At 45.6% G+C, this 24742-nt stretch overlaps 1 protein-coding gene across 7 annotated transcripts in view; it reads left to right on the top strand.

Annotated features, from left to right (window-relative positions):
• PHKB (phosphorylase kinase regulatory subunit beta) overlaps nt 1-24742 on the top strand; it is a 1358073-nt gene that overhangs the window by 1313652 nt on the left and 19679 nt on the right. For all 7 annotated transcript variants that reach the window (XM_086945119.1, XM_086945122.1, XM_086945118.1 and 4 more), the window contains 2 exons: nt 17814-17921; nt 20773-20913. In XM_086945119.1, the coding sequence (XP_086801245.1) occupies nt 17814-17921; nt 20773-20913 (249 nt within the window). The remainder of the gene's footprint in view (nt 1-17813; nt 17922-20772; nt 20914-24742) is intronic.

Below are 24742 nucleotides of genomic sequence, written 5' to 3'. Positions count from 1 at the left end.
ATTATGCAAAATAATAATTGGCAATGTAAACATTGAAATTATGGCAGATTCAGGCTCTCCCATCACAATTCTCTGATGTTACCCATGAAAAGGTGTGGTCTAAGCAATAATTGATGCAACATAATGTCAACCCAAAAGCCTTTGGAGAATATGATATAATTATGATGGGTTTCTTTTCCGAAGTTCTTAAATTCAAAGGCAGGGCGGTCTCCACTAAGGTATATGTTGTGGAATAAAGAAAAAGGTAGAGATATTATGGGCTGGCAAGACCAAGCTATGTTGGGCATTATTTTGAGAGTTGGGCATGAAGAGCTTGTACTTTTGGGTGATTTTCCTAATTTGGCAGTTGAGCATACTCAATCTGTTGATTCCTTACAGTCGGTACAAAAATGATTGTCTAAATTTCAGACCGTTTTTAGGTTTAAAGTATTTTATTAAGGCATAAGAAAAACACGGGGAGGGGAGCAGGAAGTCAGGTAAACATACAATACAAGAAGCAAAACGTTGCAGCGAGTCAGAAGGAAAAGAGGGAGACAGGATGCCCCAGAGGGTAACAAGGCAAAGACACAGGCAATAAGGCATTCTGTACGATCCCCCTGTAGGCCCCCACTCCCTAGGCAAGGTCAAGCCAAAATAACACTCCGCGACACAGTGAAAGAGAAGCATACCGTTCCACCAGCCCCTCGACCCCAGAAAGGAAGGAGAAAGAAAAGCAAAGAAGGAAAGAAGAGAAAACAATACCCCAACATCCCCGTCCGAAAGTCAGCACTAGAAGCATATAACTCCACTTCCCACCCCCAACCCCCGGCCCCCAATCCGCACATTCACTCCGCCGCTGGCGCCGGCGGCGTCAGCCTAAGGAGGCGCAGGTACCGTGGACACGTAAGCTCGCGAAATTCCGTGGACAGCAGTGCCAAAAAGGGATGCCAGAGCTCCTCAAACTGGTCAACATTCCCAGCCACCGTTAGCGATATCTTCTCCATGCCCAGTACCTGCCAGAGCCTATGCAACCAACCAGTGATAGAGGGGGCAGTGGGGGTGCGCCAAAGTACCAGTATGTTCTGGACGGCGGAGCCTAGCGCAATCGCAATCTGCCTGCCCCTACGGGATTTCAGCCGGTACATCAAATCATTGGGGAGGCCAAGCAAGACATACGCGGGGAAGCGCGGAAGCTCGATCTCAAAATGCCTATCCACCTCATCTAAGACTTCCTTCCAGTAGGCCGACAGCACCGGGCACTCCCAGAGAATGTGCGTGAGAGTACCCTCCTGTCCGCAGCCGCGCCAGCAACCCTTATCGCCTATTTTGCGCATCTCGTAGAGCCGCTCCGGGGTGTAGTACCAATAGGTGGACACTTTAGTGAAGGTTTCCGTCAGCCCAGTGTGGTACGCAGAGTGCCTCGCCCGATATGCAATCTTATCCCACTCCTTGTGGCTCAGGGTCCTGCCCAGTTCCCTGTGCCAGCGCTCCCTCCCTGGGTTATGGTAATGAAACGGCGGGGGTTGGAGAAACTTATACAAATCAGTGATGAGTTTGGCGTCCGAGGCCCGGGTTACCAACCATCGCTCAAAGGGCGTAATCGAACGGGCGGCGACGTCACGCACTGGGGGTTGAAGAGCCCAGTGGCGGACTTGCATGTAACGCAGTCTGTCCCCCTCCGTCAGGCCAAACTCCTGTCGGAGCTGCTGGAAGGGGAGCACGCCCTCCGGCCCGTAGATCTGGAAAAGCGCCCTACATCCCGCGCTCACCCAGTGGGAAAAGGCCCCCGGCTCCAGACCCGGGGTGAAGTCCGGGTTGCCAGCAATGGGAGTGAACGGCGATGGAAAGGTGGTGAGCTCCCGAAGCTCACACACCGCGTCCCACACTCTTAGCGGGACCCAGGTGATAAAGGAAGCGTAGAGATTAGGTGGGCGATGGATGCGCCGCAGGAACGGGACCTCCTGAAGGGTACGGCCTGCAACTGCCTGGTCTTGAAAGAGCCAGTGTTTGTCCGATTCCCACCGGCTCCACTCCACCAGGTACCGGAGCTGCGCCGCCTGGAAGTACTTCCGGAGGTCCGGGACTCCGAGACCTCCCGCCTCCGGGGCAAGCATGGAGAGGACCCGCTTCATCCGAGGCTTACGGCCCTGCCACACAAAGCGGGAGATGTCTGCCTGCGCCTGCCGTATCCAACCCACGGGGGGCTGAAGAGGCAGAGCGCGAAAAAGATACAGGATCTGGGGTAGTATTGTCATCTTCACCGCCGCAATACGGCCCAGCCACGAAAGTAGGCCCTTGTTCCATCGGCCGAGTTCCTCTTTGATCTTTTTGCCCAGAGAGGAATAGTTAGCCGCGACCATAGCAGGCAGGGAGGGAGCAAGCAAAATGCCCAGGTAAGTCACCGTGGAGGAGGACCACTGCATAGGGAAGAGACTTTGAAGGTCCCGCCTGGTGTCGGCAGAAAGCGACACATCCAGCGCAGCCGACTTGGCCATGTTCATTTTAAAGCCCGCGACGCGGCCAAAAGCGTTCAGCTCCTGGACGCAGGCAGGAAGTGACCGCCTGGGGTCATCTAGGGTCAGCAAGACATCGTCCGCGTATAAGCTGACAGTGTGTGTGTATTGCCCCATCTTCACCCCAATAGCGTCCGGGTTGTCGCGGATCCTCTGCGCAAACGGCTCCATATAAAGGGCAAAGAGGAGCGGCGAGAGGGGGCAACCCTGTCTCGTGCTACGCTAAATGGCGAAGCTGCCGGAGCTGTGTCCATTGACACGCACTGACGCCGACGGTCGCCTATAGCAGTTAAAGACCATAGTGCGGAACTTCTCGCCGATCCCCAGTTTCCCAAGAACCAGCTCGAGATATGGCCAATGAACCCTATCAAAGGCCTTCTCCGCGTCGACCGATAGAAGCATCCGCTCCCCCGGGACGCGTGAGGCCTTTTCCAGTACGTGCGTCACCCTCTTCGTGTTGTCGACCGTCTGCCTACCGGGTACAAAACCGGCCTGATCCGCCTCCGCCAAACCTGGTAGGTGTAGACCCAGTCTGGCCGCCAAGATTCCGGTATAAAGCTTGAGGTCCACATTTAGGAGCGAAATGGGCCGGTACGAGCCGCACAAGGTCCGGTCCTTCCCCGGCTTGGGGATAACCGACACAGTCGCCGAGAGGAGGTCCGGTGGGATGGCACCCGGTTCGGAGAAGGAATTGAACAAGCGGGCCAGGAGAGGAGCAACAGTGGGACAGAAGGTCTTGTAGAACAAGGCCGTGTAGCCATCCGGGCCCGGGGCTTTACCATGCTTCAGCCGTGCGATCGCGGAGATGACCTCCTCCACGTGAATGTCCCTCTCTAGGTGGTCCGCTTGGGAGGGGTCCAAGGCCGGGAGGGTCACGGAATCCAAATAGGCCTCAGCCTCTCCCGGTGGGGAAGGCTCTGAAGCGTACAGTGCCTCGTAAAAGGAACGAAAGGTATCTGCCACCTCCGCGTCACCGGAAACCGGGATCCCACCCACTCCCACCAGCTCCTTCACCACATTGCGCTGCTGCGCGGCCCTGAGCCTATGGGCCAGGAGCTTACCGCACCTGTCCCCGCCGGTGTAAAAGGCATGTTTCAGGCGCAGCGCTGCGTACTCCGCCCGATCCAGATCCAACGCAGAGAGGAGTTTCCGTGCCGCCTTCAGTTGCTTCCAAACACGAGGAGCCCCCGTACGGCGGTGGACCTGCTCAAGCTCCCTAACCTGCGCTGTCAGTTCCTCCCTCTTGCGCTGGCGCTCCTTGTTTTCCGCCGAGGAAATGGAGATAAACTCTCCCCTGACGACTGTTTTCAAAGCCGCCCACTGCGTAGCCAGGGACGTGTCAGAGTTGTTATTGTGGGTCAAGTAGTCCTGGATGACCTCCTCCACCCGCTTCACTACCGATTTCTTATGGAGAAGCGTGTCCCGGAGTCGCCACATCCCTCTGGAGGGGGGGGCCGCCGGCCACGCAAAGACTCCGGAAACCGGCGCATGATCGGACAGGGACAAGACCCCGATGTCCGCCGCCATGGCGGCCGAGCGAAGCGGGCCGCTCACCAAAAGATAATCCAACCGCGAATAAGTGCGGTGTGCGTGGGAGAAATAGGAGTAGTCCCTATCGGTGGGGTGCATGGTGCGCCAGAGGTCATGCAGGTCCAACTCCGCAATCTGGTCCTGTACCGCCTTAGAAAGCTCCCCCGTCTGCGGGAAGCGCTGGGCAGACCTATCTAGAGTGGAGTCGAAGACCATATTCAGGTCTCCCCCCAAGATGATATGGCGATCGGGCGAGGCAGTAACGTCCACCAACACCGATTCCAGGAAACGATCCTGGTGGTCGTTTGGGCTGTAAACCGAACCAACCGTAAAGGCAACACCACCCAAGCGCATGCGATACACTAAAAGTCTCCCCTTCTGCTCAGCATGTTTATACAACACCTCCCCCCTAAAGGAGCTGGCTAGGAGAATGGCCACCCCAGCGGTCTTAGTCGCAGCAGAGGAAAAGAGTTGCGTGGGGAACTTAGCAGAGCGCAACCTATGGCAATCCCTGGAAAGTAAATGGGTCTCCTGCAGGAGGCAGATATCCGCCTGCGACCCCTCCAACAGGGAAAGGATCGCCCTACGCTTCACGGCGTTATTCAGACCCTTAACATTAAGGGTCACAACTTTCAGGGGTGGCATCGCCTCCGGGGAAACAACGCGCTATGCCGCAGGCGGGGGATCAGCGGAGGGGGCGCGCGGGGTAGGGGTGCAGGGAAGGCCAAAAGCGGCATCGTACACGTTCGGACAATTTCGGACGGGACCCCCCCCCACAACAAACCAACAGTGAAACCCCCCCAAAACCCCCTTATGGCAACCAGCCAAAACAAAAAGCAGAAAACAACACCCCATAGTCTCAGTCTAGCCCAAATGGGCGAGTCTGCAGAAAACAGTCAAGTGGACGTCCAGCCACACACCACCCCCCTCGCCCCCCCAGCCCCCAGCCCAGCATCGTCAAAGCTAAGAGCCTCTCCCCCCGGAGAAAAATTAGGCCGTTAAGGCCACACCAGTAGATTCAGGCAAGTTCCTGGCCGCAGTCCTCAGGGCCTCCGCCATTTCAGATCTGATGGTGGGCGAGTCTGGACGACTCGCCGGTGCTGACGATGGGCGCCTTCTCGACCTCCGTCGGCCCCGCCGCTCGGGGCGCCGCCATGCGGGTGTAGCCCCTTCCTCCTCCGTAGCAGTAAGACCCAGCACTCCGCAGACATCCTGTAAGGAGCGCAGCTGATGCAGCACCCCATTCCATCGAAAGATAAGACGGAAGGGGGGACCCCAGGAATAGGCTGTCTCGTGCTCTCGCAGAAAGTCCGTAGCGATGCGGAAGGACCTGCGCTTCTGTAGTGTGATGGCGGACAGGTCCTGATAGAGCGCCACAGGTCTATCTCGGAAGATCAGTGGCTGCTTCCTGCGGGCCTCCGTCATGATGCGCTCCTTTAGGGGGAAATCCGGCAAGAATGCCAGGATATCAGGCGGGGGTGCCGATGACTGGCGTTGGCGGCCCACCCTATGTGCTCTGTCAATGCGGATTGGGAAATCCGCTCCTTCCCCCAAGATGTCGCGGAACAGGTCCTGCAGGTAAGCCACTAGGTCCGCATCTTCATCCGCGGATGAAACACCCCGCACCCGGATGTTGTTCCGCCTGGACCTGTTCTCGAGGTCCTCCGAGTGGGCCTGGAGCTCAACACATTGCTCCCGGAGGCGGAGGACATCCTGCTGGAGATGGGTTATCTCCTCATCGCGGCGTTGAGCCGCCGTCTCCACAGTATCGACCCGCTCGCCCAGGCCCTCGACCTCCCTGCGCACCTCCTGGACCTCTCCAGCCACTTCGGTCTTAAGAGTTTGAAATTCCTCCTTGAGGGAGCTGAATAGGTCCTCCATGAAGGACCGCGTGACCGGCGGCTCGCCCACAGTTGCGTCCGTTGATGCCCGGGAGGCCCCCGGGGACGGCTGCGTCCTGTCGCGTAGTTGCTGGGACCTGCCGAGCATTTCCGGCAAAGTGCGGTCTCCTCGCGCTGCGCCTCGTCTTCCAGTCATCTTGGGGCCCGGCAAAGCCCAGGGTCAGTTGCTGTAGGCGAGCTCCGCCGCTCGCGGGCACCAGATGTGAGGCCTTCGCCGAAGACAAGGGTAGTGCGTCACAGGCGACAAAATGGCGGCCTGGGCCTTGGCAAGACGGCCCCTGGGCCAGTAGGACAGGCAGCAACGTCCGAAGTGTAGGCCTCCTGCTTCGTGCTCCCAGGGAGGGCAGCAGATGAGTTGGTGCCAGGACCAGCCGAGGCTCCCGTGTGAGAAGGGCGCGGGCAGGGATCACTGGGTTCAGCCACACAAAGACAAGATGGCGGTAGGGTGGGACCCAAGAAGGCAGCCCGGGCCAGCAAGTCCATGGGCGAGTCTCAAATGGTAACGGGTCCGGAGAGCATGAAACCAATGCCTCCCTCCACCACCAGTTGATTTGTCCGGCTCGGGCACTGCTCGAACTCCGCCATCCAGCGCCTCCAGGCGCGGAGTTCGCAAGTCGTCACCCTTCGAGGCCCCGGGTAGGGGGGGGACCGCCGGTGCAGGGCTAAGGTCCGTCGTCCAGCAATGGTGCCCGCCGCCAGGGCACCGGCCAGGGAGCCACCTCATTCCGCGGAGTCCGTCTAGTCCGCTCCCTCGGGATCACAGGCTTTCCGCCGTTCAGCACTCGGGCCAGCCGAGGCGCGCGGACAGCGCCGCACTACGCTCCACCTCCAAGCTCTTCTCCTCGGGGCGACCCGGGCTCCACTCCTCGGAGCGATCTCAGAATGAACTTCTCGGGAACTTCCCCCGGGGCCACAGAAGCCAAAGTGGCACCAAAATGTGCCCCAGGAACTCCGGCACAGTCTTCTCACCCGCGATGCAGCCGCGGGGGGAGAGAAGCGCAGAAATCGGGGCTCAAGCGGAGCTGGGCCGGAGGAGCTACGGGAGGAAGCGTCCGCTCACCCCGCCATCTTGGCCACGCCCCCTCAGACCGTTTTTAAAGGACAGGTTGGATTGGTTAAGGGATTTGAGCGTATAATTAAACTTAAGTGTAATGCCATACCTGTCATACAAAAAGTGACACCTGTACCATTATCAATCAATGAAGATCTTAGGGTGTTATTGGGTAAAATGTGTGAACAGGTTATTAGAACTGTGGAATCTTCGGTATGAGTTTTGGCTGCCGTTATAGCCCGAACAAAATCTGGGGATATATTTCTGTATGCCGATCTCAGAGTTCTCAATCGTAATATCCTCATTGATTCCCATCCTCTCCCGAGGATACACGATTTGTTGGCAAATTTGGGTAATAGTAGGTATTTTTCCACTGTTGACCTACATTCTGCCAATCATTTGATACCTTTGTGTAAAGAGTCACAGCATCTAACAACATTTACAACACCCCATGGAGCATTTATGTATTTGTGGATGCCATCTGGTTTAGCATCCGCCGCCAGTGTGTTTTAACGTTTTATGGAAGAGTTGTTTGCTGGTGAGAGCAGTATACAGGCTTTTCAAGATGATGATCTTAGTCATTCTGAAATTTTGTAAGAACATATTGAATGTTTGAGTCTGGTTTTAAACAAGTTGGTGAAACATGGTGGAACTGTAAATAGAGAAAAGTGTAATATTCTTGCCACTCAAGTAGATTACCTGGGGCATAGTATTTCTTCTTTAGGTATCAAACCTAAAACATCACTCGTGAATGCCATTACTGATGCCCCTGTGCCGCGAGATAAGGAACCTTTGAGGGCATTTTGGGGTTAAGTGAGTACTATGCCAGATTCCTACAAGGCTATGCTCTTGTTGTTCAACCGCTGAGAGCAATGTTAAATTAAAAATGTTACGTTGTCTGGACGAATGTTGAAGAGAACACCTTTGGGAGAGTCAAAGATTTAATTGTGTATGCCTCCGCGATTAAACCTTTTGTGCATGCAGAGAAGAGTGTAATTACAGTCGGTGCAAGCTCCATGGGACGGGGTGCAGTTCTGAGTACAGTTCTGGATGGAAGAGAACGAACCATCGCATCTAGAGAACATAATTCGGCTGAGAACTATTGAAAGTGAAGCACTGGCATGTTCATGGGCTTCAGAAAAATTAAACATGTTTTTGAGGAACGAGGTTTGATTTAGTCATGGCTCATCAGCCCTTAGTTTACATGTTAGGGGATAGTTGCTCTAGTAATCTAATCGTCCAGGTTGATTAGATTTTTGTCGAGAATGCAGAAGTTTAATTTTGATATTGCATATGTACCTGGAGGAAAGCACATCAGGGCTAATTGCCTTTCACGTTTGCTTGTAAGGTTGGGCGACGGAGTATCAGAGTTTTTAGAGGGTCTGAATGTGTCATGTCTGTTGTGGGCGCCTCAGGTTGTTTTGGGATTACACCTGAAGAGATGTAGGATTGTGTTTCCAGTGATGAGTGTTTGAGAAAGGTTAAGGAGTGTCTTGTACCTGAAAGGCCATGTGATCGGAATCTAGATACGGAATTGAAATGTTTTGAATAAGTGGCTGCTGAATTGTCTGTAGTGATTGGGTTTGTTTCAAGACAGGATCTGTTTGTGCCACCCATTGGTTTAAGGATTTAAATAATTAGTTTGGCTCATCAGGGACAGCTGGGTATTACTGCCTCTGCCAAACAAATCAAGCAACACTACTGGTGGCCTGAAACTGATGGGCAAGTTAAATCTTACACTGATAAGTGTACAGAATGTTTGTGCTCTGATAAACATTGGAAACTTTTTGTCCTGTGGAGAGGCCAAATTATTCGTGGGAAAAAGTAGGACTAGATTATGCCGGACCTTTCAACATGTAAACAAATGAGAATATATTTTTAATTGTGGCAGTCGGCTGCTTCTCTAGTGGTTTATTTTCCATGTGTTGGGTCTAATGATTCCTTGACTGCTGTTGAGGTTTATGAGCTGTTTTTTCAAATAGAGGGTCCTCCTAAGGAAGCCATCATGAATAACGGACGCACTTTGTGTCTGAGGAAAGGTTGGTATTTTCCAAGAACTTGATGTGAAGCATGTTAGAGTTCCTATATATTGTCCTTCTTTCAGTGAACTTGTTGAGAGGGCAAATCGTTTGTAAAAAGAGGGGTGCAAACAGCGGTTGCGAGCAAACTCAATGTCAGAAAATTTCTTCAACAGAAAGTGTGGAGTAATAATATCGCACCACACAGCACTATGGGAGTCGCTTTATTTGTGTTGTTGCAAGGGAGGAAGCCCATTTCAAGCCTCCATCCTGGGTGGCTAACTGATGAGTGTGGTGTTGTTGGTGGTGATTTGGATTTGAAAGAAATGCATTAGCAGGAAGAAAACAAACTATGTTTAAAATTAATTTTGACAAAGTTAAACATGTTAAGGATAAGGATGGTGTACCTGGCGATTGAATATTGGTTAAAAAGCCTGTGAAAGTTATGAAAGGTGAATATACATTTTCCAGGCCCACTAAGGTGCAAAGAGATTCCAGACGTGCTGTTCTTTGGAAAAATAAAGATTGGTGGAATAAAAATGCTTTTCTTCCTCTGAGCAAGGAACAAGCAGATATTATTAGATATAATCTCAAAGATAGTTTGGAATTAGATGCTGGTAGTAGTAAGAGTGAGTAGTTTCTTCTGGAGGTGTTTACGGATGGTGTTTGAGGAGCTCAAGTGGAAGTGCTTGAAGAAGAAGGACAATGTGAAGGGGTTGGGATCCCTTGGGAATGTGAGGGTGCTACACCTATGAATGAAATATATTGATAGAAGTGCAAGAGTACTGTCCATTCCTATCAGGTTCAGAGATTACGTCATGTGATGTATTCAATGTATTCTGTATTTTTTTATGACTTGCATTTATAGTTTTGATATGTATATCTTTCATATTTTGGGGGGGGGAGAAGGTGATATTTATATATATATGTATATATATGTATATGTATATGTATATATATATATATATATGTATATGTGTATATATATATATATATATTATATATATATATTCACAGAAAAACCATAGGTTTTACACACGTTATAGTTAGGAAGTAGCATTTAAAAAACCTATGAAATTCACTGAGAAAACCATAGGTTTGACACATGTTATAGTTAGCTGGAAATTTTACTGACATAAAACCAATGAAATTCCACGTTATAGTTAGTTGGACTCACTATAACTTGCGCGTGCAATGCACTGCTGATGACGTCACATATTACATCACTCATGACATGGTCAGTGACATCACTCATGACATCACTGATGACACCATCCTTGTGACATAGTGACAGACCTCCTTTCACTGTAATGTAACCCTTGAAACAAATATTCAAAAATAGAAACTGAAATTTAAAAAAAAATGCAGATACCCATATCAGTTACAACAACTAATTCAGTAATTCCACCATCTATATACACATCCACTCATACATATACTCACTCATCATATGAAGTGATACACCTATACATCCTGTTACACACCGACAATCATCGAAAAGTTACTCACGCACATACTCACACGTGCAAATAAACGATTGAACATCCATTTATTTGAATATAGAGTTATACACACACTTCCACCTTACTTCTATTGAAAATTACACATATTTATTCTCTTAAACAATCACTTATAGAAACACATACTTATTTAAACAGGAACTCTTTCAATCTCTTACTCTCACATATACTCACTTATATACATCAATATTCACATATACTAGATTAAAACATATGTCGTTACTGATAAAGACACTAGTGAGACAGTCATTCACTCACTAACAAACACATATACACACTCATCCACCCATACACTCCTGCACATATGCTGTCTTCAAAACACATACAAACAGAGAGTCAGACACTCATGCATCTATGTGCTAAGTAATACCCCCACCAAACCATATAGACACTCATACTGATACTAAGAGAAACATCTAATAACTCATATACATACGCATGTAGCTACTTACCAACACATGTAGCCACGTATACACAAAGTGAAACACTAATATATATATTTAAATATTTAAACATTACTCACTAATATTTATTTTTCAGAAAGACACATATTCACTGGATGGTGTCATCAGTGATGCCATGAGTGATGTCACTGACCATGTCATGAGTGATGTAATATGTGACGTCATCAGCAGTGCATTGCACGCGCAAGTTATAGTGAGTCCAACTAACTATAACGTGGAATTTCATTGGTTTTATGTCAGTAAAATTTCCAGCTAACTATAACATGTGTCAAACCTATGGTTTTTTCAGTGAATTTCATAGGTTTTTTAAATGCTACTTCCTAACTATAACGTGTGTAAAACCTATGGTTTTTTCTGTGAATTTCATTGGTTTTTAAAATGCTAATTCAGAAAAATGTCGTGTATGCAACCTATACTTTTGGCAATAAAGTTCTGGCAATATTTTTTTCGAAAACAAGCCGTTTTCTTCACTGTTCAAGTTGCATAGACACTCCTTGTAAAGCAATACAGAATTCGAAAGTCTGTACCTTGCCTTTTTTTAAACACATTAAAATTTGTCTGTAAATAAAAATAGCCTTACTAAACTTTCGTGCGCGACCCGGTGTGCGCACTCTCGGCAACAGTTGTCAATAAAATGGATATTGCATTTCCAGGCTTTCGTGCGCGACCGAGTGCGCGCACCAGCCTATATATTTCGTAAAAACCTTGCGATTTGCACTTATTGAATTTCTTCATACACCCCTCAAAGAACTTATAGTACGTCAAAGAGACTGTACCTAGACTTCTTTTTTATTCTTATGAAACTTTTCAGTAAATGGAGCCGAATGTCTTTTTAAACTTTCGTGCGTTACCGGATGTACACACCTTAGTATTTTTTTTAGAAATATAAAACGTTTCATACTTTAACAATTGTGTGCTTAAATCCAGCTCAGAAGATATACAAAATCAGGATGGTAGTTGGTTCAACCCGGACCGTTTATTAAAGGTAGATCGTCCGACTCCACCGGAGGACACCCCTAATAAAAAGGACATATATATAAAATGCGGACTAGCCGCTGTACCGTGCTAGCAAACTATAACATATAAATCATTAGAAAAAACAAAAGGAATCGAGCAAAATCAGTAGGCCACTGATGAGATCTTTTTTTGACCTCGCTAAAATAGAAAAATTAGGAACAACCCCTCATGAGAAATATGAAACTAGTGAGAGGAACCGAGCTCAACGCCATGATGGCTGCAAGACAGCTCGGCTCCGCCACCCACCCCGCCCAAAATAACGACAAACACTATGCAAATATTATAAATATATACAATACACCAGCAAAGTAACAGGATAAAACGTTTTATTAAATAACTATTTACATGGCAGCCTACTGCAACATGAAAACAACACTTCTAATTGCTTCTTAGTAGTTTCAATTCTGAAATTGAACACCCAGTACATCCAGAGGTCATGTCTGACAAGTTGTGTGGGGGGATGCCTTGCTAATGCCGCCACCCCCACCACCTTCTGTAGGAAGGACGCTGGATATACTTGGTCCCTGAGAGGCTTCGATGTCCCTGCCTTGCACAAATGTCATAAGTTCTGAATGTTGAGTGCCATACTTCAGGGTCCAAGAAACGCGGACTCGGAGGGGGCGCTTGGCTCCTGCCCCCTCCCCAAGTCTTGTTCCCCTGGTATGGCCTGAGATCCCCCCCGACATAGGCGGCCGGCTCCCGGGGTCAGGCGGAACTTCTTGCCTTTTGATGCCTCTTCCATTCTGGACCTTGTCCCACAATCCGTTTGACCTGAAGACACGTCATGCGGTGCCCTGGTCCGACCATCACATATACCTGCGCCAGGAGACGGCGTGGGATGCACTGGAAGGGAGAGGCGGCGCGAACGAGCCTCTCCCACCTCACCAGGTGGAGGTTTCTTAGCTACACCCCAGCGCTTCACTCGGCCAGCTGAGTTCCGCCTGCTCCTGCGGCACAGTGCCTCGCTCGGCCAGCTGAATTACGCCTGCTCTTGCTATTACACCGTCTCACCCGCCATCCGGCTGAATTACACCCACTCTTCCGATACAGCGACAGGCGGCTGCCACGGAGCTCAGGAAATGGCGGTCGGCTCCACAGACTTGGGCCTGGCCTGCAAGGATGGCTCTGGGCAACCCTGGAACTCGGACGCTTGACTGCTAGGGCATGAGCCCCATTCCCAAAAGCGTCCCCTCAGCCTTGAAGATTCTACAAGAGTCACCGAGGCCCCCGACTCCTGCAGACTTCCGGTGGGGAGCAACTGCCATGATTGCTCGCGGAATGGCCACGACGTAGCCACGGGGTGCTCTCATGCTGACGCCAGCTTCAGTCTGAAACATCCAGAAACACTGTAGACTACCAATTCGATCAGTTCCGGTGGAGCCCCAACGACGTATCGCGTTGTTGCGTAATCCGTCATATGACGCGCCGCGTTAACGCACCCGGAAGTGCTCCGGTGCGCGAGGCGCGAAGCGCAGCTTCCCGGAAGCAATGCGGAGCGCGTAACGTAAGCATTTACATTTCAGTTGGTTCTCCCTCACAATATTTTCAATGTCACATAAAAGTCACCCATCACCCACTGCCATCTCTGGCTGTTTCCATGGTAACACCTCATTCTGCACCTGGCTGAAGGCACAGGTCAAAAGTTCATATCTCAACGTTCTACAGCAAAGTAACAACACTGTTTTCCCTCCAGAAACACCTGCCAATCCACAGCTCTGTTACATGTCTTTTTTTTTCACACCCAATAGTACTTTTCGTTTAACATAAACATTAACATGCAACGTACTGTTCAATCTCCACTTCTTACAATCAACCAATCATTTTTATTTTTTAAACCACACCCAGCCTCTTCCTTTTTCTTTATTTAGAATTTCAACTTCTAACTACCATTCCACTTCCAGAACCGATCGGAGGACGACTACAAATCCCTTGAAAATGAAGGTCTGGCTAATAGGACACAGTTATATTCACTGGAGTGAAAAATATGCAGTAAGCAGATGAATTTGCAACCTCAGCTTACCAAATGTACACATAACATGGATTTCCAAAAGAGGATTGAAATGTCACCAATTGATTCCATTGGTGAAAACTTTTATGCATCTCCCAGAACCAGACCTTATAATTGTGCACTGTGGTGGGAACGATCTAGGCACAATCACTGGGGTAGGTCTGGAAATGCTTCTAAAAGACACCTTTTGACAATTGATGACACTTTTTCCTCGATCTGCCTTGGTATATTCCAATATATGCCAAAGACAGAAATGGAATTGGTCCAATCAACATTGTGCACAATTTGAGAAAGCAAGGAGACATGTAAATAAATCTGTTTCTGCGTTCCTCAGAGATTATAGCATGGGTTCTATTTACCACAACAACTTGCGATACCACATGCAAGACGTCTATAGGAGAGACGGTGTTCATTTCACGAATGAGGGAAACAGAATCTTCCTCTGCAACATCAGGCTCTGCATCGGTACTTACTTATAAATGCAGAAAACACTCAATTAACACAAGGGCTCTTTTCAGAGCCACCTTATATCTAAGCACTCAAACTACTGATTTATCTCCATTTTCACACTCTAGTAAAAAGGTGTGCGCGACCGAGTGCGCGCACCACGCAACTTTAAAAAAAAAATATATATATATATTTTCGCCTTTAAGGGCCTTACTGCACACCCTGAGAAAACCTACGCAGCAAAAGAATCTCTACCTTCTCCCCTTTCCATATTCCAACGCTTTGAAATCAACAATATATTTACTCGCAATGATAAAATGGCGGTCAACACTTCCTGATTTCCTTCGAATCGAACGTTAACAGACGTCACGCAGCAAAATTCCGCTCGCGCGCGCAGCCGTTTGGGTGCGCGCACGTGTGCGCGCGTATAGATATATAATTGACTTTAACTTTAATTTCCTCAGCAACTACTGAACGGATTTACACCATTCCAAAAAAAGCGTAATCTGCGAGCCGGACTGTACAGTTTTGCCAAATTTCTTATAAATCCATTCACCCGTTCGACCTGTAGCCGAGTCTAAAGGTCCTATGGAAAATAACATGGAGAAAACACGTTTTGGGACACCCCTTTTATCTCAGCCCCCACTTGACCAATCCCCCCAAAACTTTTAGGGAAGGAGCGCAGCGGACCGAGCCATCTTCTTTGAGAAATTCGCTAAGATTCTTCAACCAGGGCCAAAGTTATTCCAAATAGAATGTTGAGGATTTCCTATGGAAACTAGGTCCTAACTATAACTACCTACTGGCGACCGCCAGTAGGTAATATATATATATATGTATTTTCTTAGGGGTGTGTTAGGAGCTCATTACTTACAACATGTCATATCTGCAATAGAATGCATGAGTAGAATGTGTAGTTGTCATAGTTGATTATAGGGTCTTTAGAATGTATTCACATAGTAAGGGCCATTCTGTGCGACTACTGGTTGGAGACAGGTCGTGGGTCCTTCTGTTGAATACACCTCAAGTTAACTGCTATAACTCTCGGGTCCTGGTGTTTATTTAACATACGCTTGCAACAATATTGCGACTGGAAAAAAACTGGCGAAATATGCAAGCAGAGAAGAGCTCAGAATAAAGAAAAACTTGGCGGGAATTGGTGCCAAAATGCCAAAGCAACTATTCCCCTTTCCATAGCGGCAAACTTGTAATGGTGGAATAGTAAAACACCCCATGATATTTGGAATAACAGGTGCCGCGCTGTCCCAGTTTTCACCGCAGCACACCGTTTAACTAGGTGCTCTGGGAGCAAACAGGGACTGATGTGTAATATTACAGATAATCCAAAATCAGCCGCAAACTTGTGCGAGTGGCTACCAACATGCACTTCAAAGGGAGACCGAGTCTGGTGAGGGACAGTACCCACCTGCAGGGGAATTTCTGGCAGACCCTTTACCCCACCGTTCAGGCAGCGCCCTTGGTGCCTTGCCCTCATTCAGACGAGGAAGCACCCATGCTAGCGTGATCTTTCTTGCTGAGTAGTACACATTGTCGTTTGCTGCTCCTTCTGTAATTCCAATGTGCCCTGGAGGTGCGAAAGCGTGGGCACACATGCACATTGGACCCCGCGGCTCTTTATATTATACAGCACTAGCGCCCCCAGATTCATGAAGAACACATTTTGCTATTCCTTAATAGCGAAAAATACCGATTTGCTATTAAGGAATAGCAAAATGCTATTCATCAAGAAATCACTTCAAAAATACCGATTTCTAATAATTCCTTAATTGCGACTCGCAAATTGCGAGTCGCAATTAAGGAATATCTCCCCATTCATTCCTATGGGCCTAGAGGCCCGTAGGAATGAATGGGAAGACATTCTCAAGTTGTTAATCGCAATTAGCGATTCGCAAATTGAGATTGCGATTTCAAGGGTACAGGGGTGTCCAAAGGACACCCTGTTGCACCCCTGAAATTAATGTGTGCTCATATGTTGCGCACACACATACCCTTAGGGCATGTGTGTGCGCAACATGAAACTTTGAAAAATGCACTTTAGTGCATTATTCAAAGTTTTTGCTATTTACCACGTAGTTAGACTTCGCGGTAAATAGCGGCCCCAGATTGCGAAATCGCAATTTTTTAATGGTTCATGAATTGCTTTTAAGGAATCTCAAATTGAGATTCCTTAAATGCAATTAATCGCAATTTAGCGATTTCTAGAATTGCGATTTTTGCATTAGGGATGATGAAACCCAAATGCAAAAATAGCGCTCGCAAAGGGCCAGATTCTCAGAATCTGGCCCTTTGCGAGCCGATTTCGGCTTCATGAATCTACCTGCAGGTGCAGTATTACAACATCATGAGTTTCAAATAACTCCTAATGAGGCCTGAAATTTGTAATCAGTATGTAGCCATGTGGTCCCACCGCTACATCACTGTCCTATCCCTCTCTCCCTTGCTTCTCTTTGCTCCTGATCCCCATACCGTTGATAATATTTCCTGGTCCTTTTTTGACTTTGACCTTAAATGTGTGCATTTCTCAATTTCATAGATCTTTCCACTTTCCAACGTGGTATGAAATTTACCAGTACTGTATTCTACCACTTCTCTGCCCTCTTTTTGTTTGAGTAAATATCCCATTATTCTCCGTTTCTCCTGTGCCTAATTTTCCTTAATCTTAAAGCCATCCAGTGTTTCATGTTATTTGTGAAGAGATCGAAAGCCTTTCAATTAAAAAAAATAATATAGACACTTTGAGTGAATGGAACTGAAAGGAACGAATGAATGACAATGGTCTTCTATATAAATAAAAACTCTTTTTGGCATATACTAGCCATTATTATGGGTCTTTGAAGCGATTGCAATAATACAAAGTAAATAACAGAGTGTTTTTTTCATTGCTAACATGCTGCAATACATCATTGATACGCCTATTAAGTGACATCCCTTTATATACAACACAATGCCACTCTTTTGAAGCACAGACTTAATGAAATGTTTTGTGCAATTGAATGTTTTTTATCTGGTCGAGTAATCTGTCCGATTCTCGAAACAATAAGACACCAGTGTGTTTTCTTTTATTCCTGAAAACGATTTCCCAATGCCTCCGTGTACTTGCTCTTTCAAACTTTAATAAAGTGCAAAGGTTCTTTAGAAATACGAATCTCTTACTTGCCATTGAACTTTTGAGAGTGCTTGTCATTTCATTCATTGGATGTAATTTGTTTTAGATGTAAAAGTCTATTATTTTATTTTGAAACCGACTCAAAGAAAATGTTTCGAATATTTTGAAGGTTGCAGATTATCCTACAGGACCAGAATTCCTCCTAATCAACACGTAATGTTTGCTTTTCTACACACAGCAACCAACTTTGTCAGATATGACCATGTACGAGATGAACTTTTCCCTCCTGGTGGAGGACATGCTGCAGAACATTGACCAGCCTGAATACCGGCAGATTATTGTGGAGGTAGGTCCATACAGTCGGTTAAGGATTAAAAATGACCCCAGTTTGAAAATTCAGGAGGAAAATCTAACAAATATGTTCAACTGATCAACAGGTAGATAATGCAGTTTCCAGCAATCTTTCAAATCTATAATTTTTCTACACTAAATGTGTTTAGAAAGTGGCGACCAATTATGTCCTCATGCCCAGCTGTTGTGATGTGGTTATGGGAAGTCGGTGAGAAACGCCATGTCTTACTTCACACTCCCAAATAAAAGAAATACAGCACTCCCACATGCGAAGAAAGAAAGCCCCTGAAAAGGGGGTTCACTCTCATAAAAAGAGGCACATCAAAAGACAGTGTTCAGAATAAAGCTTGGTGCTTTGTTTGTACAACACTCTCTAATAGAAAGCTTTCTCAGATGTCAAATGAAAAATATGTATATATATATATGTATATGCACCAGCAACAACGTTACAAGTAAGCAAGTGCAACTGTTAACTGCATCAGATAAAAATGCAAGCTGATAATAATGATAATAATACTGGACGACCACTACAAGAAATAAGCACCGTTAAGTGCGAGTAATCAGACATCAGGAATTAACCTTATCAAAGGAAAGCATGAAAAGATATGAATATATATATATACACAGAATACATGATTATTATAACCAAGACTTGAATGTGCATGCAGACACAATCCCACATTACAATGCCACTAATCAAGAAAAAAATACCTCACTGGTTGCAATAACTTCATCTTAGCCCACACCAGACTGGGGGATTCACAGCCCTGGGGTCAAGAGACTCTGCATGCCGGGAACTGCTACACTGAATAGACCTGTCGGTCCCTTCAGGTCAAAATCTCTCAGTCCAAGTCAAGAATCCCCAGTTTTATCATCTCAATGCACTAGACGTTTCCAAGAAGACCTCCTCTGCGCCAATTAAATGTACTGGAGTCCAAAGGCAAAGGAGTTCTTATGTATTCTCCTGTGCTCCCACACGTTCCAGCCCCTTATCTTAGTGAAGCTTGCAAAAGTAGAAAACATCACCAACTGAACAGAAATCAATATTGAATGTGGGGGCATGCTTGTGTGTGCAGAGCTCAAACGTCCGAATTCAAGATGGCATGAGGGCAAAAATAAAAACTAAATGAAACTTCCCAATGTACAACATAATTTACATTTGGGCACCACTATCTAGAACACTACACTCTGAAACAGAGAAGCACTTTCCACACATTTCTCTCTCTCATGCTTTCAAACGCTTTTCCCACATGTTCTGTTCCTGGAAAGTCTGTTCTACTCTGTGAAACACTCCCACTCTGAGGATACAAGTTAATATACAAAATTAAAACACAAGGAAGAGTGAATTAAAACACATGAATTCCATTAAAACAATAGTATCAAAGGTCATCACATGGTCTCAATACATGGAAGTGCCTATAGCACGACACACCATCACTTAACTGAGAGGTTAATTGGCAGAATGTTTGCTTCCTGTACCGTTAGAGAGTGCCATAGAACAGTGAGGTGACAATCAAAAGCCATAGTTCTTTAGCTCTTCCTGGTGATCCATTCTGTACAACACCTGATTTTCCTTCCTCTTGTATTTCCAATCTTTTTGACTTCTTTCGACCTTGACCATTCCTTGTCTGGACTTATATTCTAACCTCAACCTCTTTTAGTCACTCCTTTCAGCCCGTAACTGAACCGTGGATCTCCCATCTTTTTCCCCTTTCAGACACATCTCCTTATCCAGCCACTGCTTTATTCCACCAAGCACACTTACCTCTCTGAGCGCTCCATTTGCCTGCCTGCTGCCATGCTGGTTGTGTGTTGTTCCTTTTTACTGTTTGTGGTGTTTTGCAATTTTTCTGACCTTCCTTCCACTTCTCCTATGACGTGAATCCAGCAGCAGCTGTGTCACTCTTCTTCCGTTCACTAAAACATTGTTTGCAAGGAGAGTTGATCAGCCTCACCTTGTTTGCTGTCATAAGGGGCTTCATGCTGTAGTCATACTACTCCTCTTGCCTTTGAGTACAGTCATGCCTACCTCCTTCTCTACCACTTTGAAGCAGATCCAGGGCAGCGTCTATTTTTTGTCCCATATCCAAAGTGTAGTCAGTGATGTCAGAAAGTGAAAAAATCAAGAACCACGTGTTATAGCTTCTTCCTTTTTTGAAGTTATTATTGAATGTCCTTCTTAAGTCTTGTATACAAATAAGTCCAATCAGAACCGGAAAAAAGTCAATAAATCAGGTGGCACAAATGCAAACATTATTTATTTTTTCCTGGGTGGTAATGCTTTTTTCCTTACCACCACAGTTAGCTGGAGGTCAACAAGAAAGTCATAGCAAACTCATTTGTGGATGTTTCCTCACCGAATGCTCTGTAAATGATTAGTTATTTGTATCAAAAATTCGATTTAAGATCTCTCCTCTTTAAGAAAGATGGGCCTTCCAAGGATCATCATTTCACTGGTGACTTTTACCTGTACAATGACACGGGGGACTGCTCTTCCGTATTGGGCTCTTGACCTTTCTCTCTTTCCACAGCTACAGAAAGACAGGCACTTCTACATAAAAGAGTCAGATATTATTAGCTTATTGATGCACACACAATTTACACAATCCCTAAAAAATGGTGTAGATCTTTACTGAAAAGATTTGGCGAATTCTAGCAACATCGGCCACATTGTTTGAATTATTCAGTTATTTCAATCCCATTTTTTCCATCACCACTTGGGATCTGAAAAGTGAATGTCATTTATGAAAGACTTTACAGCTTAAAGTTGTCTTGTTGGTGTTTTTTCCATTGTCCTTTCGCGGATATTGAAGCTCACCAAACTGTGATTTTGTTTTTGTTTCCAGCTGTTAATGGTTGTATCCTTACTTTTGGAAAGAAATCCCGAGCTCGAGTTTCAAGACAAAGTGGATTTGGATAAACTGGTGACAGAAGCATTTAATAATTTTCAGAAAGACCAGAAAAGGGTTAAGGAAACTGAAAAACAGGTGAACCGATGAGAAAATATTATTTGGGCAATTGTATTTCATTTAAATAGACAATGTTCAACTCCAGTTATTAATTTAAATGGTTGACACATAAGACCACAACTGACATTGCCTATACCTTGTCGAAAGTACTGAGAGCCTCATTAGATGGTATAGCTCAATATTACAACAAAATTACGGGGTCATTGCCAGTACTGGCACCTGGAATGTCAGGTAAGTTGCCAAAATGAGTTTTTCTGCCAAGGAAGTAGCTTCGAATGTTTGGGGTTTCCTTTCTCGTTGCCCTGATTTCACTAAGAGTTTATAACTTGTTAATTTTTTGGATCAGGAACATATATATATATATATATATATCCGTGAAATCAGTGCAACGAGAAACAACGCAGACAAACAGACCTAACTACCAAGCCAAGAAAAACTTTATTTGTGAGGTGTCGGGGGCTGTCTGTAATGCGCACCACACAAATAAGATAGTAATGTGGGTGCGCTTTATAGATGATGTTTTTCATCCTACCGGATAGAGATGAGACATTGCTGAGTATTTTACAACTCTGAACAGTAATCCCTATAACATACAGCTGACTGTGAAATGGATCCCACATGATATTGAGTTCTTAGATGTGAAGCCGCAGGCGATAAGTGATTCCATTCAAACCACTGTATTTCTTAAGAAGACTGCCTGTAATTCAATCTAGCTTGGCAATAGTGGCCATCCTCGCTCACTGAAATGGAGCATACCATACAGTCAGCTTTTAAGGGCTCGTATGATCTGTTCAGCCGATGGTTTATTTGAAACAGAAGCCAGGTCTATGATTTTAAGGTTCTCTCAGAGAGGATATCCAGAACAGGTGTTCATAGAGGCAAAACAGACGCTATTGACCAAAAGTAGAGAACAACCACAAATACACAGGTAAATTCCAGAACCACACAAGGAGATATAAGTAAACAAGACCAGATGAGGTTTTTCATGGGTTATAACATGAAACATGGCTCTATCACTTCCCTGATCAAACTGAATCGGCACATATTACAACATGATGAACATCTCAAAGATATCATAGGTCAACATCCGAACATAACATATCACAAGGCATCCATCGTTGGAGAATATGTTAACTTGATCTATTTTCTATCGAGAACCAGATTGGCTCGCCAGTGGAAATCAGGGTTTCAAGAAGTGCGCTACCTGCAAGATCTGTACATTTGGAGCCAACTGTATGACCTTTGGGGGCAGAATTTGTAGAATTAGGTAAAGGATCACATGTGAAACTGAGTTTGTGATCTATGTTTTGGAATGTGGTTGTGTGGATGCGATATGTGGGCCGCCCTGTCAGCAAGGTCAGACTCAGGTTCCTGCAGTACATCAGGGCTATTGACCATACCCCATGGCTAAACATTTTTGAGAGGGGCATCTGTCCAATTTGGCATCCTTACTGTACTATGGCATAAAGCAAATCAATGTTCATCCACTCAGAGGTAACAGGGAATCGGAACTGCATCAATGTGAATCGAGGATGATTGTCCTTTTGGGCATCGAGAAGCCATAGCCTTTTTTTTATTTTTTATTTATTTTTGCAAAATACATGAATTAGTCGTTAAAGAGTCAACATTTACACAATACATATACACTTGTTGCCATAGCCTTGATGCGGAATTGCTTGTTCACCTATTTTAAATTTGTATCTGTACCATCTGTTTTTGAATCTGATGGGTAATATGTTGTTGGATTAAGAAAGCTTACAGTTTACTTGAGATCTGAAAGATGTAATTGAGCATGTACTGGATTTTACCCAATTTGATGCACAAAATAGCACTTGCACTTAACTGGATGTTGAAAGGGATAGACAGAAGTTCTTATCACAATATCTTGGTATAATGTGTTTCATATCATAGTTAGTGATAATGTCCAGTCTCATACAACGGAACATGTGTCCTTACAAATGAAATGTATTGAGAATATAGGTGTTGGCATTGGCATAACATTGGTACAGATTCTAAGCCTGGAAAAACGAGATTATTGTAATTGGAGAGTGTTTACATGTAGCACTAGCACTTTTAGCTGGATATAACAGATTACTCTGGGGTATATAAAAAAACAAATGACCCCCCATGAACGCAAGTCAATTTTCTTTTTTACTATCCCTCACTGCCAGCATATGCGACAAACCATTAAAAAATTGAAAAAAGCTATCTTACCGGCCACACTAAATAGGGTGGATGGTCGGATGGCTTACCTCCAACAACTTCTACTCTGTTAAGCTGTCTGAGGATGTTTTGCACCTGCAATCTGCCCAACTCACAACCCAGGCGGGCGGAGCTTGAATTTGGGATACAGAGTACTGCATCACCATTATGTCAGAATACCTTTTCCATCAACTTATAAATCTGCCACAAAGGACCACGTAATGCAAATAATTGCTGACTCTGCTCCTCATGGGACCAGTCCATCCTGAAAGGTACATAGATGTGAAGTTAGGTGCAGTGCCTACTTTGTAAAATACTAAGTGCCAGGGCCCAAAGTTCATCTCAGAAACCCAGAGCAGGTGCTATTGAAGGTCAGGGTGTTGAATACCAAAGCTGCATAGTTTTGATTCCACCTCATGCCTCTTTAATCCTCCACCAGACAATCCCTGCCTCTTTGTTTTACTCTTGCTAGTTCTTTTACATACCTGCTTTCTCCCTTCGTCTCTATTTTTGTATGATCCTCCTTTCCCCATTTTGTGATTTTTTTTCTTCTATTTTGTTCTGTACTCAGTCCATTGAGGAAAACGAAGTGCAGTTCCTCAAGTGCCAGAGGGCCCCCCTACAACTACAGGCTCAAATTAGTCAATGCAAATACATATGAGACAGAACTTGTCACTCCTCTGTAAGAAAATTACAGTGGTGTTCAGCCTCCCATTTTCTAAATGTAATCAAATATAATCTGAGTAGAAGAATATCTCCTCCAGTACTAAGCTTCATATCAAAGAACAGAGCTCAGTCTAATATAATGATCAAGAATATAATGTAAGATTATAGTAAGGATAGTTAACAGCATTAACAATGTTGAATGCTGCATCTTTCAACTGGTTACAAGACCATCTTACAAGAGAAGGTCTCCCAAAATTGCTATAAAAAAACCTCTTTAAAATGTCAGACTACTTTGAGAATTTGAAAACCATAGAAAAAAAACAATGTAAAAATTCTGGATATACTGAAAAGTATGGGAAGAGGTACCGTAAAACAATTCCTAAACAAAACGCTGTAAGACATGAATAAAGTCTCCACCCCAATTGAAAGGACACATTTCTGATCGAGACTATACCTAGCTAAAAGCCAGACCGTAGACTTATCCTGCTAATCAGATCCTTCATAAATGCTGATTCATGAGACATAGTAACTATAACCTGTTCCAAAAAAAGACTATAAGAAAAACATTTACCCTTTGGGATTTGATGTGATGCCCTGAGTACCTAAAGTGGGTCCCTTGCTCACTGTGCCACTGGAACCAAGCCACACTTGAATAAAGTGCCCCAGTCAGGGCGAAACTGCTATTCGGTTGCTTGTGTTCTGCTTCAGGAAGGACTCGGCTTGGCAGATAGGGTTGGACTGTTCCTATTGGAGCAGGGTCAATTCTGATTTGCTATAGCGGGGTTTAATCTGAGGTTGCATGGTGGGCTGAGAACGATGGGTTGCAATGATACACCAAGTGATTGACAATGGTTAGACTTATTGCAAGCATCCTTCCATCACCTTTTGTGTGTTACAAGAAATCCACATCATATTCACTTCTGCTTTAGTACCTAGACAACATGTTATGATGGGCTGAACATGAAGTTAGTGATGCACT

The sequence above is a fragment of the Lissotriton vulgaris genome, chromosome 12 (assembly GCF_964263255.1).
Source record: "Lissotriton vulgaris chromosome 12, aLisVul1.2, whole genome shotgun sequence".
NCBI classification, from domain to species: domain Eukaryota; kingdom Metazoa; phylum Chordata; class Amphibia; order Caudata; family Salamandridae; genus Lissotriton; species Lissotriton vulgaris.
Note: the sequence above shows the minus strand (reverse complement) of the source record. Positions and strands in the feature narration are given on the sequence as shown.